The sequence below is a fragment of the Aethalodelphis obliquidens genome, unplaced genomic scaffold, assembly GCF_003676395.1.
Source record: "Aethalodelphis obliquidens isolate GAN/ISIS:26980383/991018 unplaced genomic scaffold, ASM367639v1 scaffold110, whole genome shotgun sequence".
Taxonomy (NCBI): domain Eukaryota; kingdom Metazoa; phylum Chordata; class Mammalia; order Artiodactyla; family Delphinidae; genus Aethalodelphis; species Aethalodelphis obliquidens.
Genome location: NW_020838054.1, coordinates 1,501,625 through 1,520,565, shown reverse-complemented (window position 1 = coordinate 1,520,565; position 18,941 = coordinate 1,501,625). Strand labels below are relative to the sequence as shown.

At 42.3% G+C, this 18,941-nt stretch overlaps 1 protein-coding gene across 1 annotated transcript in view; it reads right to left on the bottom strand.

Annotated features, from left to right (window-relative positions):
• Nucleotides 1-609: 609 nt before the first annotated feature.
• FMR1NB (FMR1 neighbor) overlaps nt 610-18,941 on the bottom strand; it is a 66,736-nt gene continuing 48,404 nt past the window's right edge. Inside the window, exon 6 of the mRNA XM_027096885.1 lies at nt 610-719. Coding sequence (XP_026952686.1) covers nt 610-719 — 110 coding nt within the window. The remainder of the gene's footprint in view (nt 720-18,941) is intronic.

The window sequence follows — 18,941 nt, the reverse complement described above, 5'->3', positions numbered from 1 at the left end:
CTCCAGGCCTTGCAGGAAAGGCAAGGGCTAGCAGCCCAGGACCAGTGTGGTGACACGAAAGGGTTTGGCCTTTGCCTTCAGCAAGGTCTGGATTCAAATTGGTCTCTGCTCCTCGTAGCGGTGCATACTTAGAGTAAAACACTTTTACCTCTCTGAGGCTCAGTTACATCATCTGAAAACTGTTCTAACGATCTCCATCTCCCAAGGGTAGTTGTCGTAATTCCATGAGGCGAGTCTGTGAAGCACCTGGCACATCAGAAGCACATATGAAATGGGAGCTGCTATCATGTGTCCCCACACCCCAATTTTTGAGAAAAAAAGTCAAGCTTTGTTCCACATAATTGCTCCCACTGCTACTTCTATTCCACATTGAAACAGTAAATTTGCCTGTGTGCCCAGCTGGCCCTGCCAAGGCAGAGTAAGAGTTAAATTAAGAGGCCATATGCCTCTCACCTCAGGGTCTCCCTTTGCTCCATCCACCTTCCCTGGACTTGGAACTGCTGCGAAGGCCTCTAACCCCTGGGGAGACCCTGAAGCCAAGAGCTAGGGGAGTTCTGAACGTGCCAAACTCCCTAGATCTAAAATTTTTAAAAAAGAAAATCTAAACTGTCAACGACCTCCCTTCATCCCCTTCAAGTCATCTCCTTGTGTCTCGTAAGCAAGCACAGCCTCACTTGAAGCCAGTTTTTGCACTGAGCCACGTTTTTCAGGAAGGAAAGCTGAAAGAAACAAGAGGTGCCACGAGCTCAAGACCCTAACTAACTTTGCCACTTTTTGACCATAAGTACAGAAGACTGGATGCATCTGAGTTTCTTGTAGACTAACACAGGTTGTCAGGGAAGAAAGAAAGATGCTTACTCTACTGCCTGATAGTTTGGCTTTTGAGTGAAATAATCAGAGAGGAAGATGCAGGAGAGGGATGAAGGATAGGGATGGACATTCCATGGGGTTTGGTTCTGCATGCTGTTTGTCTTTCATCTGAGGCTCTTGAAAGCAGCCCCCAACCCCATTTTGGGCACAAGTTACCAACACAGGACGCCATGCGAAAACTGATACTTGCCAGGGGAGAGCTAGCAGGCCTCTGACAGACTGCTCCAAATCCCTGCCTGAAAACTTCTTCCCTGAAATGTGACTTTTTGTTAACAGACCAACTTTAGCAAGGAGGTTGCATTTGTTTGCTAGAGCTGCAATCAAAAAAGCTACTACAGGGGGCTTCCCTGGTGGCACAGTGGTTGAGAGTCCGCCTGCCGATGCAGGGGACACGGGTTCGTGCCCCGGTCCAGGAGGATCCCACATGCCGCGGAGCAGCTGGGCCCGTGAGCCATGGCCGCTGAGCCTGCGCGTCCGGAGCCTGTGCTCCGCAGTGGGAGAGGCCGCAACGGTGAGAGAGGCCCGCGTACCACCAAAAAAAAAAAAAATAGCTACCACAAAACGGACAGCTTAAACAAAAGAAATGTATTGTCTCACAGGTCTGGAGGCTAGAAGTCCGAGTGCAAGGTGTCAGCAGGGTACTTTCTCTTAGCTTCTGGTGTTGCTGGCAGTCCTTGTGTTCACTCCAACCTCTGCCTCTGTCTTCACACGGCTTTCTCCATCTGTGGGTTTCTGTCTTCACGTAGCCATCTTCTTATAAGGACATCAGTCATGGATTAGGGCCCACCCTACACCAGTATGACCTCAACTACATATATCTGCAGCAACCTTATTTCCAAATAAAGTCACATACTGAGTTACTAAGGGTTAGGACTTCAACATCTTTTGGGGAAGACTCAATCCAATGCATAACAGAGGTGAATTAGGCCACATTTGGTACACAAAAATCCAAACTGCAGCCTGCTGAAAAGGCCGTAATGTGCCACACCAGTGGTTCTCAACCAGGGGTGATTCCGATCCCTGGGAGACAGTTGGCAGTGTCTGGAGCCAGTTCTGTTGTCCCATTTGGTGGAGCAAGAGGGAAGGGCCAGGGATGCTGCTAAATATCCTATAGTACACAGGACAGCCCCACACAGCAAAGAAGTATCTCGCCCATGGTACCCAAGTTGAGACCCCTACGCTCTCCCCATCAGAATAGTGTCCTTCTCTACCCAACCTGCTCCCCAAGAGCTCTCTCTCTCTCTCTCTCCCCCTCAGGAGCCATTGCTGGCCCTTTGACTTCAAGCCCTGTTTATTCCCCTCCCCTCCAGACTCGCCAATTTGAGGCAGGGTCTTCAAATTGATGATTTCAAAGGTTTTTCCCTCTGCCATGCTGCTTAGCTCCTGTCTGCCTGCCGAGACAACAGATGAAGTTGTGAGGGCTGCTGGCCTCCCTGCATCTAATCCTGAGCTTCAGCAGCAGCAGGGAAGGTGGCAAATGTTCAATAGCGGTTGTTGGCAAAGAAGCACAGCAGTGGCCAGACCCAATAATGCCACTGCGTGCGCAAAAGCTGTTTGAGCAAATTTCTCCTACGTGGTCAGATCTGCAACCAGGACAAAGGCGTCTGCTGTGCGTGGGTTCTGGGGACAGGGAAACACAGAGCTCCTTTTCAGTTCTTTGCTGGTTAATTAGTTTGGATCACTGGCTGAGATCTCTTTAAATTTCACTTCTGTTATTAATACTGGTAGATTAATCTGATCTGTGAAATGCAATGGGGGGTGAATTTATGTGGCATAAAATATAAGGCAGAAAATTTCCACATGAGTGTGGTATTATCTCAAGTAAAATGGCTTCTGCATTGATTAGGCTCTGGTCAGCAAACCATAATAAACTACTTGCCAGTTTGCTAGCTTACATTAACTAATGAATGATTGGGTAGTACTTGCAAACTATGAAGTGCTGATTAATATTAGATAATCTTATGATTAGGCACAAATGTGACTTTTGTTACCTCCTTATAGAGTCTTTTGGGTTTCTGTTCTTGTCTTTTACCATTATTATGTTTGTTAATCAAATAACTATGCGCCAGAATTCAGCAATCCATCCTTTAAAATCCTAGCCAGTAACATCAAATAGTGACACTGCCTTGTATTTAATTAGGGAGGAAAATGTCTTTTCAAAATGTAGCACTTGGGCCCTAGCTACTGTTTTCAACTGCTGTGGATTTGGGATTGAGGAGGTGGCAGAGGTTCCTATTGCCCTTCTATTTGCGGATCAGCTGTACAATTGCGAGCGAGCATTCACCCTTGCTCAAACAGCAAGTGACCTTAGAAAGGTAGTTAGACAGGGCTATCGGACAGTGCTTGTTTCTGTTTCCAGGGTGAAATATCCTTCTCCAGCGCCCTCTTCTAGTTCCCTTTGCCAATAGCTCCCTCATGTGATTTGCACTGTAATTGTCAAGAAACTAACAATGAAAACTATCTACCTCTTCTAGCTTTAGGAATGCCATGCCTCCATTTTAAACTGCTCACCTCATGAAATCTGAGTGGATCCTCATCTCCATCAGAGAGCATGAAATACGATTGAATAGGGATTTGCTTAGGAAGTAGCTGTACCTTTTTTTTTTTTTTGGATATACTTTGCTTTGGTTTGAACAAGCATGTCCCCTGTTTCTTGGGAGCCGGGCACTTGAGGAAGTAACTCTGAGCTGGGCTAAACAGAAAGAGAATCCTATTCTCTTCAACTTTTATCTGAGTGTGAACTAGGAGTCAACACTGGGGCTGGTGTCCTGAATCCTTTCAATTTATCTTTTTAGTTATATAACTTAATATTTTTCATTATCTTTATGAAATATTTATATCATACAGAAAGTAACATCACCCATGTACTCACCACCCAGATTTAACAGAAGGTAACATTTTGCCATATATGCTTCTGAACTATCTCCGTTTTTTAAGAAATAAGATGTTATAGCTCAAGCTCCAAACCCCTCCCATATCTACCTCCCTTTTCCCTCCTCAGAGTAACCACTCCCCCAAAATTAGTGTGTATATTTCCCATGAATGTTCTTATCCTGGTGTATATTTCCCATGAATGTTCTTATCCAGGTCTCTATATGTATGTATTTATAGGTAATACATAATATTGTTTTGAGTGGTTTTTAATTTGCATGGCTAGCATCAAACCAACCACTTCTAGGTTTCTATCCTAGGAAAACTTTCCTGCATGTGACATGTACATTACAATATATTCATTGTAGTACTGTTTGCAATAGCAAAAAACAAAGTGAATACAACCTAATCATCCATCAGTACGGGAAGGGATAAATAAAACTGTGCTTTATTCATACACTGGAATATTATACTGCAGTTAAAATAAATGGACTAGATCTATGTGTATCAACACAAATAAACCTCAAAAACAGGGTTCAGTGAATAGAGCAAGCTGCAAAAAGATAAGCGTACAGGGTGATACCATCTACTTATCCAGTTAACTCATATGTAACTCTAATTTTTCTGATGTCTGTTTCATCACATTTAAAATACAGTTGAGAGAGGGGGAAGATGGTGGAAGAGTAAGACGTGGAGATCACCTCCCTCCCCACAGATACATCAGAAATACATCTACACGTGGAACAACTCCTACAGAACACCTACTGAACACTGGCAGAAGACCTCAGACCTCCCAAAAGGCAAGAAACTCCCCACATACCTGGGTAGGGAAAAAGAAAAAGGAATAAACAGAGACAAAAGGATAGGGACGGGACCTGCACCAGTGGGAGGGAGCCGTGAAGGAGGAAAGGTTTCTACACACTAGGAAGCCGCTTCGCGGGCGGAGACTGTGGGTGGCGGAGGGGGTAAGCTTCGGAGCCACGGAGGAGAGCGCAGCAGCAGGGGTGTGGAGGGCAAAGCGGGGAGATTCCCGCAGGGAGGGTCGGTGCCGACCGGCACTCACCAGCGCGAGAGGCTTGTCTGCTCACCCGCCGGGGCGGGCGGGGCTGCGAGCTGAGGCTCGGGCTTCGGTCGGAGCGCAGGGAGAGGACTGGGGTTGGCTGCGTGAACACAGCCTGCAGGGGGTTAGTGCGCCACGGCTTGCCGGGAGGGGTTCGGGGAAAAGTCTGGACCTGCCGAAGAGGCAAGAGACTTTTTCTTACCTCTTTGTTTCCTGGTGCGCGAGGAGAGGGGATTAAGAGCACTGCTTAAAGGAGCTCCAGAGACGGGCGCGAGCCGCGGCTAAAAGCGCGGACCCCAGAGACGGGCGGGAGACGCTAAGGCTGCTGCTGCTGCCCCCAAGAAGCCTGTGTGCGAGCTCAGGTCACTGTCCACACCTCCCTTCTGGGGAGCCTGTGCAGCCCGCCACTGCCAGGGTCCCGGGATCCAGGGACAACTTCCCCAGGAAAACGCACGGCGCGCCTCAGGCTGGTGCAACGTTACGCCGGCCTCTGCTGCTGCAGGCCCGCCCCGCACGCAGTGCCCCTCCCTCCCCCCCACCCCCGGCCTGAGTGAGCCAGAGCCCCCGAATCAGTGGCTCCTTTAACCCCATCCTGTATGAGCGAAAAACAGACGCCCTCAGGCGACCTACACGCAGAGGCGGGGCCCAATCCAAAGCTGAGCCGCGGGAGCTGTGAGAACAAAGAAGAGAAAGGGAAATCTCTCCCAGCAGCCTTAGGAGCAGCGGATTAAAGCTCCACAATCAACTTGATGTACCTGCATCTGTGGAATACCTGAATAGACAACGAATCATCCAAAATTGAGGAGGTGGACTTTGAGAACAAGATTTATTATTTTTCCCCTTTTCCTCTTTTTGTGAGTGTGTATGTGTATGCTTCTGTGTCAGATTTTGTCTGTATAGTTTTGCTTTCACCATTTGTCCTACGGTTCTATCCGTCGGGTTTTTTGTTTTGTTTTGCTTTTTACTTTTAAAAGTTTTTTTTCTTAATAATTATTTTTTATTTTAATAACTATATTATTTTATCCTTATTTTATTTTCTTTTATCCTTTCTTTCTCTCTTTCTTTCTACTTTTTCTCCCTTTTATTCTGAGCCGTGTGGATGAAAGGCTCCTGGTGCTGCAGCCAGGAGTCACTGCTGTGCCTCTGAGGTAGGAGAGCCAACTTTAGGACACTGGTCCACAAGAGACCTCCCAGCTCCACGTAATATCAAACGGTGAAAATGTCCCAGAGATCTCCATCTCAACACCAACAGCCAGCTTCACTCAACGACCAGCAAGCTACAGTGCTGTACACCCTATGCCAAACAACTAGCAAGACAGGAACACAATCCCACCCATTAGCAAAGAGGCTGCCTAAAATCATAAGTCCACAGACACCCCAAAACACACCACCAGACGTGGACCTGCCCACCAGAAAGACAAGATCCAGCCTCATCCACCAGAACACGGGCACTACTCGCCTCCACCAGGAAACCTACACAAACCACTGAACCAACTTTAGCCACTGGGGACAGACACCAAAAACAACGGGAACTACGAACCTGCAGCCTGCGAAAAGGAGACCCCAAACACAGTAAGATAAGCAAAATGAGAAGACAAAAAACACACAGCAGATGAAGGAGCAATATTAAGAACCCACCAGACCTAACAAATGAAGAGGAAATAGGCAGTCTACCTGAAAAAGAATTCAGAATGATAGTAAAGATGATCCAAAATCTTGGAAATAGAATAGAGAAAATGCAAGAAACATTTAACAAGGACCTAGAAGAACTAAAGATGAAACAAGCAACGATGAACAACACAATAAATGAAATTAAAAATACTCTAGATGGGATCAATAGCAGAATAACTGAGGCAGAAGAACGGATAAGTGACCTGGAAGATAAAATAGTGGAAATAACTACTGCAGAATAAAGAAAAAAGAATGACAAGAACTGAGGACAGTCTCAGACACCTCTGGGACAACATTAAACGCACCAACATTCGAATTATAGGGGTTCCAGAAGAAGAAGAGAAAACGAAAGGGACTGAGAAAATATTTGAACAGATTATACTTGAAAACTTCCCTAATATGGGAAAAGAAATAGTTGATCAAGTCCATGAAGCACAGAGAGTCCCATACAGGATAAATACAAGGAGAAACACACCAAGACACATATTAATCAAACTGTCAAAAATTAAATACAAAGAAAGCATATTAAAAGCAGCAAGGGAAAAAAAACAAATAACACACAAGGGACTCCCCATAAGGTTAACAGCTGATCTCTCAGCAGAAACTCTGCAAGCCACAAGGGAGTGGCAGGACATACTGAAAGTGATGAAGAAGAAAAACCAGCAACCAAGATTACTCTACCCAGCAAGGATCTCATTCAGATTCGATGGAGAAATTAAAACCTTTACAGACAAGCAAAAGCTGAGGGAGTTCAGCACCACCAAACCAGCTTTACAGCAAATGCTAAAGGAACTTCTCTAGGCAAAAAACACAAGAGAAGGAAAAGACCTATAATAACGAACCCAAAACAATTTAGAAAATGGGAATAGGGACATACATATCGATAATTACCTTAAATGTAAATGGACTAAATGCTCCCACCAAAAGACACAGATGGGCTGAATGGATACAAAAACAAGAACCATATATACGCTGTCTACAAGAGACCCACTTCAGACCTAGAGACACATACAGAATGAAAGTAAGGGGATGGAAAAAGATATTCCATGCAAATGGAAACCAAAAGAAAGCTGGAGTAGCTATTCTCATATCAGACAAAATAGACTTTAAAATAAGGACTGTTAGAAGAGACAAAGAAGGACACTACACAATGATCAAGGGATCGATCCAAGAAGAAGATATGACAATTGTAAATATTTATGCACCCGACATAGGAGCACCTCAATACATAAGGCAAATACTAACAGCCATAAAAGGGGAAATCGACAGTAACACAATCATAGTAGGGGACTTTAACACCCCACTTTCACCCATGGACAGATCATCCAAAATGAAAATAAATAAGGAAACACAAGCTTTAAATGATACATTAAACAAGATGGACTTAATTGATATTTATAGGACACTCCATCCAAAAACAACAGAATACACATTTTTCTCAAGTGCTCATGGAACATTCTCCAGGATAGATCATATCTTGGGTCACAAATCAAGCCTTGGTAAATTTGAGAAAATTGAAATTGTATCAAGTATCTTTTCCGACCACAACGCCATGAGACTAGATATCAATTACAGGAAAAGATCTGTAAAAAATACAAACACATGGAGGCTAAACAATACACTACTTAATAATGAAGTGATCACTGAAGAAATCAAAGAGGAAATCAAAAAATACCTAGAAACAAATGACAATGGAGACACAACGACCCAAAACCTGTGGGATGCAGCAAAAGCAGTTCTAAGGGGGAAGTTTATAGCAATACAAGCCCACCTGAAGAAGCAGGAAACATCTCGAATAAACAACCTAACCTTGCACCTCAAGCAATTAGAGAAAGAAGAACAAAAAAACCCCAAAGCTAGCAGAAGGAAAGAAATCATAAAAATCAGATCAGAAATAAATGAAAAAGAAATGAAGGAAACAATAGCAAAGATCAATAAAACTAAAAGCTGGTTCTTTGAGAAGATAAACAAAATAGACAAACCACTAGCCAGACTCATCAAGAAAAGGGAGAAGACTCAAATCAATAGAATTAGAAATGAAAAAGGAGAGGTAACAAATGACACTGCAGAAATAAAAGAGATCATGAGAGATTACTACAAGCAACTCTATGCCAATAAAATGGACAATCTGGAAGAAATGGACAAATTCTTAGAAATGCACAACCTGCCAAGACTGAATCAGGAAGAAATAGAAAATACGAACAGACCAATCACAAGCACTGAAATTGAAACTGTGATTAAAAATCTTCCAACAAACAAAGCCCAGGACCAGATGGCTTCCCAGGCAAATTCTATCAAACATTTAGAGAAGAGCTAACACCTATCCTTCTCAAACTCTTCCAAAATATAGCAGAGGGAGGAACACTCCCAAACTCCTTCTACGAGGCCACCATCACCTTGATACGAAAACCAGACAAGGATGTCACAAAGAAAAAAAACGACAGGCCAATATCACTGATGAACATAGATGCAAAAATCCTCAACAAAATACTAGCAAACAGAATCCAACAGCACATTAAAAGGATCATACACCATGATCAAGTGGGGTTTATTCCAGGAATGCAAGAATTCTTCAATATACGCAAATCTATCAATGTGATAAACCATATTAACAAATTGAAGGAGAAAAACCATATGATCATCTCAATAGATGCAGAGAAAGCTTTTGACAAAATTCAACACCCATTTATGATAAAAACCCTGCAGAAAGTAGGCATAGAGGGAACTTTCCTCAACATAATAAAGGCCATATATGACAAACCCACAGCCAACATCATCCTCAATGCTGAAAATCTGAAAGCATTTCCACTAAGATCAGGAACAAGACAAGGTTGCCCACTCTCACCACTCTTATTCAACATAGTTTTGGAATTTTTAGCCACAGCAATCAGAGAAGAAAAGGAAATAAAAGGAATCCAAATCGGAAAAGAAGAAGTAAAGCTGTCACTGTTTGCAGATGACATGATCCTTTACATAGAGAATCCTAAAGATGCTACCAGAAAACTACTAGAGCTAATCAATGAATTTGGTAAAGTGGCAGGATACAAAATTAATGCACAGAAATCTCTGGCATTCCTATACACTAATGATGAAAAATCTGAAAGTGAAATCAAGAAAACACTCCCATTTACCACTGCAACAAAAAGAATAAAATATCTAGGAATAAACCTACCTAAGGAGACAAAAGACCTGTATGCAGAAAATTATAAGACACTGATGAAAGAAATTAAAGATGATACAAATAGATGGAGAGATATGCCACGTTCTTGGATTGGAAGAATCAACATTGTGAAAATGACTCTACTACCCAAAGCAATCTACAGTTTCAATGCAATCCCTATCAAACTACCACTGGCAGTTTTCACAGAACTAGAACAAAAAATTTCACAATTTGTATGGAAACACAAAAGACCCCGAATAGCCAAAGCAATCTTGAGAACGAAAAACGGAGCTGGAGGAATCAGGCTCCCTGACTTCAGACCATACTACAAAGCTACAGTAATAAAGACAGTATGGTACTGGCACAAAAACAGAAAGATAGATCAGTGGAACAGGATAGAAAGCCCAGAGATAAACCCACGCACATATGGTCACCTTCTCTTTGATAAAAGAGGCAGGAATGTACAGTGGAGAAAGGACAGCCTCTTCAATAAGTGGTGCTGGGAAAACTGGACAGGTACATGTAAAAGTATGAGATTAGAACATTCCCTAACACCATACACAAAAGTAAGCTCAAAATGGATTAAAGACCTAAATGTAAGGCCAGACACTATCAAACTCATAGAGGAAAACGTAGGCAGAGCACTCTATGACATAAATCACAGCAAGATCCTTTTTGACCCACCTCCCAGAGAAATGGAAATAAAAACAAAAATAAACAAATGAGACCTAATGAAACTTCAAAGCTTTTGCACAGTAAAGGAAACCATAAACAAGACCAAAAGACAACCCTCAGAATGGGAGAAAATATTTGCAAATGAAGCAACTGACAAAGGATTAATCTCCAAAATTTACAAGCAGTTCATGCAGCTCAATTACAAAAAAACAAACAACCCAATCCAAAAATGGGCAGAAGACCTAAACAGACATTTCTCCAGAGAAGATATACAGACTGCCAACAAGCACATGAAGGAATGCTCAACATCATTAATCATTAGAGAAATGCAAATCAAAACTACAATGAGATATCATCTCACACCGGTCAGAATGGCCATCATCAAAAACCTAGAAACAGTAAATGCAGGAGAGGGTGTGGAGAAAAGGGAACACTCTTGCACTGCTGGTGGGAATGTGAATTGGTACAGCCCCTATGGAGAACAGTATGGAGGTTCCTTAAAAACCTACAAATAGAACTACCATATGACCCAGCAATCCCACTACTGGGCATATACCCTGAGAAAACCATAATTCAAAAAGAGTCATGTACCAAAATGTTCATTGCAGCTCTATATACAATAGCCAGGAGATGGAACCAACCTAAGTGTCCATCATCGGACGAATGGATAAAGAAGATGTGGCACATATATTCAATGGAATATTACTCAGCCATAAAAAGAAACAAAATTGAGTTATTTGTAGTGAGGTGGATGGACCTAGAGTCTGTCATACAGAGTGAAGTAAGTCAGAAAGAGAAAGACAAATACCGTATGATAATACATATATATGGAATCTAAGAAAAAAAATGTCATGAAGAACCTAGGGGCAAGACGGGAATAAAGACACAGACCTACTAGAGAATGGACTTGAGGATATGGGGAAGGGGAAGGGTAAGCTGTGACGAAGTGAGAGAGTGGCATGGACATATATACACTACCAAACGTAAAATAGCTAGTGGGAAGCAGCCGCATAGCAAAGGGAGATCAGCTCGGTGCTTTGTGACCACCTAGAGGGGTGGGATAGGGAGGGTGGGAGGGAGGGAGACGCAAGAGGGAAGAGATATGGGAACATATGTATATGTATAACTGATTCCCTTTGTTATAAAGCAGAAACTAACACACCATTATAAAGCAATTATACTCCAATAAAGATGTAAAAAAAAAACCAAAACACAGATGACAAAATTGTATTTCACAGTTATTTCATTTAAATGTCTTTTCCAGGGGCTTCCCTGGTGGCACAGTGGTTAATAATCCGCCTGCCAATGCAGGGGACACGGGTTCGCGCCCTGGTCCAGGAAGATCCCACATGCCGCGGAGCGGCTGGGCCTGTGTGCCACAACTATTGGGCCTGCACTCTAGAGCCCATGAGCCACAACTACTGAAGCCCGCTTGCCTAGAGCACCTGCTCCGCAACAAGAGAAGCCACCGCAATGGGAAGCCCGCGCACCGCATCGAAGAGTAGCCCCCGCTCACTGCAACTAGAGAAAGCCCATGCGCAGCAACGAAGACCCAACGCAGCCAAAAATAAATCAATAAATCAATAAATAAAACTATTACAAAAAAAAGAAAAGTCAATAAATAAATATATTTTCCAGTTTGCAGAACACTTCCATATATACAGTCTCATTAATAAAGGCAAAAGGGAATACAAAGTTATTAATGTTAAAAAGTGCTTCTTCAGCTTTTGGAATCCTGAGAATTTTTAGTAAGACTTGGTTAGCTTCAGCAAGCTACTTGGGTGGGTTGCATTCTTATCCATAGGACCATCCTGCCTAATATGTGAAACCCATTAATTAACATAAGCCTCTGACCTTGGTCAAGCCTCCTAATCAGCCACCCCTCGAAGCAAATAAGAAGAGTAGGAAGTCAGTCCCAGGAAGGGCTTCTCATGGTGCTGTCTCTGCAGCTATATAAAATATAGCTCTATAAAATAGAGCTCTATAAAATAGCTCTCGCTCTATAAAATAACCTGAATGTTTCTACAAGACTCCTCAGAGGAAAGCACAACATAAGTTGCTCGTTTAAACTTCCAAAATTCCTCTAGAATATAAAGCGATTCAGCTTTCATCACGTAGTAGGCCCTTAGGAAGATAGTCCTAATATACAGTTCTTCCCAACTCTCTTTTCTCATCCTGGAGAAGCCAAATAACTTGAAGGCAGGAATTATAACTGTATCTTTGCATCCTGCATGGCACGGTTTTTGTACTCGTAAGCTGCTCAACAAATGTGGAAGGCAGTACAGAGCAGGAGAATTCATGCAATCTGAAGTCACACTAAACAGACCTGCTTCAAGTCATAGATCTACCACTTATTCGGTCATATGGATCTGCCAACTGACCTTAGGTTCAGGTTACTTGATTACTTGTCAGATTCAGCAAATAAAAATCCAGGATACCCAGTTAAATTTGGGGGACATACTTATATAAAAATTTATTCATTGTTTATCTGAATTTAACATTTAGCTGGGCATCCTGTATTTTAATCTGGTGATCTTACTTTGAGCAAATTACTTGTCTGTGTTTCAGGCAGTTTTCCCGGGAGAAACGGCCCACAAGGAAGCAGCATACCCTATTCAGAGTCACACCATGGATGAGGCCAGAGCCCTGGCTTCTCCAGGGGATGGGTTCAGAGCTACTTGACACTTAGTGCCCTAAAGTCTACTTAGGACAGCCTTTCCCAGTGAAGGACAGTCCCTCCCAAAGTACTAATGGTGTCTTATTTGAGAAACACTGTACCAGATGTCTGTGGGATAAGGGTAGCTGTGCTTAATCTAGTGTTGAGTTGGGTATTTTATACTGGATGGAGATTGTTCTCTTCCCCTTCACTTTGACCATGTATGGTCCTGTGCCACACACGAGACTGGAATGGTGAAATTATGAGATAACAAGTTAAAGAATGAGTAGAAATCACTCCAATTCTGTTGACATCACTCCAATGACAGGCAACAAATTCCCATCAGTCAGAACTCAAGGCTTTCTGAGAGAAACTACCTTTTTAACTAGGAATTTGTTTAGATAAAACAGTGGACAAATGCAGGTTATTTCTCTTCCTTCTTCTGCTTATTTTTTTCCAATTTATTTCCCTATCTAGACCCCGAACACTATAGGAATACGCAGAATGTACTATAGTCTCACCCCACAATAAGGGAAGATAAGGAGTATCTTGTGTTATGTCTGCACTGAAGCAGTTGATTATTCAATAACCAGAATAATAACCAGACAGACTTTTGGTCTTGCATCCTTGTCTGGGCATCTCAGCTTATACCAAAAATGTCCCTTCCCCTCCTAAACGTGCTATTACTCTCAATATTGCCGTTCCTGAGTCTGGTCATACATTTGGCCAAAATAGAGGGACTAAAGGGATAATAAGAGTAAAACAGAAAAGAGGTCTCAGTTCCACAAGTAATTTTCTGAGGTTCTCTTCACTGTCATGTAAGGTAGTGGAAGCTTTAGCATCAGGTAAATGGTTTGAATTTTGGCTCTACCACTTACTAGCTCTGTCACCTTGGAAAATTATTTAGCCTTTTTGTGCCTGTTTCCTCATCTGTAAAACAGGGTAGTAACACAGACCTCAAAGTGTTATCATAAGTATTAGAAAAATAAATATATGTAAAGCACTTAGCACAATGTTAGGCAGAGAACAAGTGCTCAATAAACAGCTATTATTACTGTGATGCTTTCAGAAAAGCATCACCTCTGACTCCAAGCAAACACAAGCACAGGCAGGCTGGAGGTGGCCATGAATAACCCATGTCTAGACAACCAGGAGAACGGCCAGCCTATCTCCTAGCTCAGGAAAGCCTTCTAGGAAGCGTCCTCGCGTGCGTGCGCGTGTGCACGCACACACACACACACACACACACACACACACACACACTCATGCACCAAGAAAAATGATGGGATGGCAGTTCACGTAACTCAGAATCAGTCACGCACATACTTAAAGAAAAGATTTTTCATAAGCAACTTATTATTTGTGAAACATGTGATTCACAAATTCTTAATTGAAGGCATTCGGCTCAGACGCTAGTGCCAATAACAAATGCCATTTTGGGAACAGAGCCAGCTACAGAATGTCTTCTATAAAAGGGAAAAATTAATTTCCATTTTAGCCTGTCTGGAAAGAGTATCTCATTCAGCGTTACAAGCAGATGGCAATATCTCCATGTTTTGTGAATCTCAGGGCTTTCCCTAGCCAGTTAAATCCAGCTGCTTAGCATTTTTGGTTCGTGATTTTACTTGACAGCATCCTTTGACACTCAATATCCATTCCTACTCTCTTCCACGTACCTGCCTGTATACCACAGGGATAGAAAAACTAAAAACTCTATTTCCCTGGCTCTCTTGCAGCTAGGATCCTGGATGTGAATTCCATTTCACCAATGAGATGCTCTTGCACAAGATTTGGAAGGCAGGAGTGAGGCAAAGTCCATCTTCCTGCTGCTATTGTCACTGTTGGTCAAGTGTCACTGGTAAGCCCTGAGCTCTGTGTGGAGGTAGTGGAGGCAGCAGCAGTGGTAACAGGGGCTGGAGCAGCAGCTTCCTAGCCTCTGGGTCCCTTCCTACCCTCTGGAGATCACAGAGCTGCCTCCTGACCTCCAATCTTCTAATCCTTCCAAGGATTTTATAACGGAACCCTGACACAATTCCTTTAGTGCTTTAAAAACCTTTCCATCAAAATACTTTAACAGGGGCTTCCCTGGTGGCACAGTGGTTAAGAATCCACCCGCCAATGCAGGGGACATGGGTTCGAGCCCTGGTCCGGGAAGATCCCACATGCCACAGAGCAACTAAGCCCACGCGCCACAACTACCGAGCCTGTGCTCTAGAGCCCACGAGCCACAACTCCAGAGCCCATGTGCCACAACTACTGAGCCCACATGCCACAACTACTGAGCCCGCGTGCCACAACTACTGAGCCCACGTGCCACAACTACTGAAGCCCACGTGCCACAACTACTGAGCCCACGTGCCACAACTACTGAAGCCCACGTGCCTAGAGCCCGTGCTCTGCAAGAAGAGAAGCCACCGCAATGAGAAGCCCGCACACCACAACAAAGAGTAGTCCCCGCTCGCCGCAACTAAAGAAAGCCCACGTGCAGCAACGAATACCCAACGCAGCCAAAAATAAATAAATAAATAAATAAATAACTTTAACGGTAGTAAGGCATGAACTCTACCTCCTCGGGGTCTGGGAAATAGCCCCAAATGAGCCCTTGCATGTACTACATGTCTAAGGCTCATATTTTATTTCAGAAATTAATGCAAAATTCAAATTATGCTTCATAATTCATCTGTTTTAATAGGAAAAACGTTACTTATCTTCGAATAAAACATATGCTAGAGGAAAATGTGCTATGTTTATTGTGTAGCATAGATCAGTGGTTCTCAAACCAGGATTTGCACCAGAATATGCACAGAGCACCAGTAATTACAGGTTCTCAAGCCCAATGCCAGATCTCCAGAATGAGAATCTGAAGATACATGGTAGACCATGGAACCTGAACTTCTAAAAGCCTCCCCCCAGTTGATTCTGATATGCAGCCAGATTTGAAAATGATTTGTTTGGATCATCAGGAAAATATGTATCTGGACTATATTCCCTCAGTTTCCCCAAAAAGACTTTTTCAGTGATTTGAGTTATGATCTGACATTTTGGCTGCATTTTTAAGAGGGCATGTGAAGAAAATATTCAGTCAGAAGTTTCTGTGTCTTTGGTAAACATATAATAAAAAACATTGTCCGATATGTCACTCAGTGTTGCTTATATAAGACACCATACAATATATTTCTTTTAACATTCTTCCTTCAGTATAAACACAGACAATAGAGCCAACCTAGTTACCTTTCTTTGCTTGGGAACCAGAAACCTCAGAGCTAAACTCTGTGCTTTGTTTAGTAGAAACGCCATTCCATATTCCTGTTACAGTTATCTCATTCCTTCTAAATGGTTATCTCATTTCTTCTAAACAATTTGCCTTTTTTAGTTTATACATTTATTTTTATTGTTCCACTTCAGGTCTTTTAATATTGTAAACAGTTTCAAGTGTAGAAAGGATATAATTTATAAGTTAACTAATTGGTTTTCTTTGGCTTTGGTCTGTTTAAGATGAGTGACAATTGATTATACTGAGCAACAATTATATTCAGCATTATGAAAGTCTCAGAGGATTGTGCCAACATACGCTCCCTCCACATCATTATTTATTCAGATTACTTTCTCATAAAAAATCCAGGCGATAGAAAAATATATAAAGTAGAAAATATAAGCCCCCTTTCACTGCAATACTACTCTCTCCTTCACAACATAAACCACTTTAAGCAAATTAGTGAATAATCTCCTAGATCTTATTTTCTGAACATATAAAAGCAAATATATATTTCAAACTGGGATCATACTTTACATATTGTTCTGCAACTTGCTCTGTTTCTCTTACAATTCAGTTTGGACACCTTCCCATGTCAATATCTACGAATCTATGTCATAATTTTGAACAGCTACATACAGTCCATCATATGGATGTGTCATGATTTATTTCGCCTGTTCTTTACCTAAGATAAGCTCTTCTACCCAACAACATGGCATGACACAGTGTTTCCATTGGGAATACAAGAAGGGAGAAGTTAAAAGTTCCTTTCTAAAGACATGACCATTTTACTCTTTCGTCTCTCACTTGCAGTCGCATCGCTAACTACTGACAGCTCATAGTCGCTCAATAAGGAATTCTCCAAAACGAACGAAGTTGAGAGAGTGAAAAGTGCTTAAGAGCTCAGTAAATGATACTTTAAGCCAACTACACACTGCCAATGCATCTTAAATGAGCATTTTATTTTCCCTTGGTAGATTCTAACACATGACCCTTTTTTAAAAATCCATACCACCCAGATAGCCAGACCAAGGTGCTTAGCAGGGATTTTCTTTTATAATCAAGTCAATATACAAGTTCTTAAGACACCTATCTACCAGGTTGTTTTCGACTGCACAGAAAACAAAGCCTGCTCTTTGGTTAGTGAATCAAAAAGGGAAGAGTGTTGTATGGCTTGGCTCTCACATTGCAAGCTGCTGACACTGCAATTTGTAGAAACCTAGTCCTTATCCAAACCAGGAACTCTTGGAGGAAAACAAGAGGCACAGGTGACACTCACAGGAGACTAGAAGCTTTCCGTAATCACAAGAATCTAAAAAAAATGAACCTCAAATATGAACTCTTTTGATATATGTTTATAGAGAAAGTTTTATATGGCTAGCATCTCCATTGACCAATAAACTACCTTTCTCTGGGGAGTAAAAAAATAAGCAGAGGCAAATGACTGATTCTGTTTGGTAAGGAATTGCTTTATGTGACCCCAAATATTTTGCAAAATACTTTTTATCTTGGCGAGTGGGTTGGGGACTGATAACTGACTACTCTGAGACATGGTGAAAGTTGTGGATATGCTCATCAGAAAAATTCTCATTTACACAACATTTTAGATACATTTCAGAAGTTTTGTGGATCAAATTTAACAAAATGGTATTTATTTCAACAAAAGCAATCCATAGACTGATACAGCCAAATGGCATTTTGTCGTGTTCATACTTTTGTATAACTTTTCATATAAATGTATTCACAGAGCAAAAGCAATCCTTTGTTGGATCCTCACATCCTGCTTTTCAGATCAGAAAATAAGGTCACCTTATAAAAGGCTGCAAAGAAGTACATTCTAAGAGTGTTCCTCTACTGCCATCTTGTGGGTTTTTGTTGAGTAACAGGAAAAGGCTACAAGGGTTTTTCTTCCCCCCTTCTACTTCTCAACACCCATGTACTCCTCACCTATGTTCGCCAACCGTTACAATCTTGCTACACCCACTCCATCTGTCTACACACCCACACATCCATTTTTCCAAATCATAGAAAAGTAGGCTACTTTCATCATGACCTTCACCATGAAATATTTCAGTATGCGTTTCCCAAGAGTAAGATCTCCCTATTTAACTACAACATTAGCACACCTAAAACAATTCACCATAAATTCAATATCAAGCATACAGTAGATACTAAAATTTCTTCTACTGTCCCCAAAATGTCCTTTATGGATTCCATTTTTCCAATCCAGGATCCACTCAAGATTCACTCAGAGCATTTGGCTGTCGTGTCTCCTTAGTCTCCTGCAATCCAGAACCATCCCCGACTCCCCCTCTTCTTCATGACATCAAATCCTTTGAAGAAGCCAGGTCAATTGTCCTTCATCATGCTGCACATTGTAGAATTGTCTATTTCCTTGTAATGAGATTCAGGTCAAACATTTCCAGTAAGAACGTCACATAAATGACATTGTGTACCTACCACTGAGTCATACCAAAAGCATACAGTGTCACATCAAACCACTACTGGCACTGCCAAGCTTGACCACTTGGTTACAGTGGTGACCACTGGACTTTTCCATTGTAAGAGCATATTTTTCCCTTTATTAAAAGTAATCTGTGGGGCTTCCCTGGTGGCGCAGTGGTTGAGAGTCCGCCTGCCGATGCAGGGGACACGGGTTCGTGCCCCGGTCCGGGAAGATCCCACATGCCGCGGAGCGGCTGGGCCCGTGAGCCATGGCCGCTGG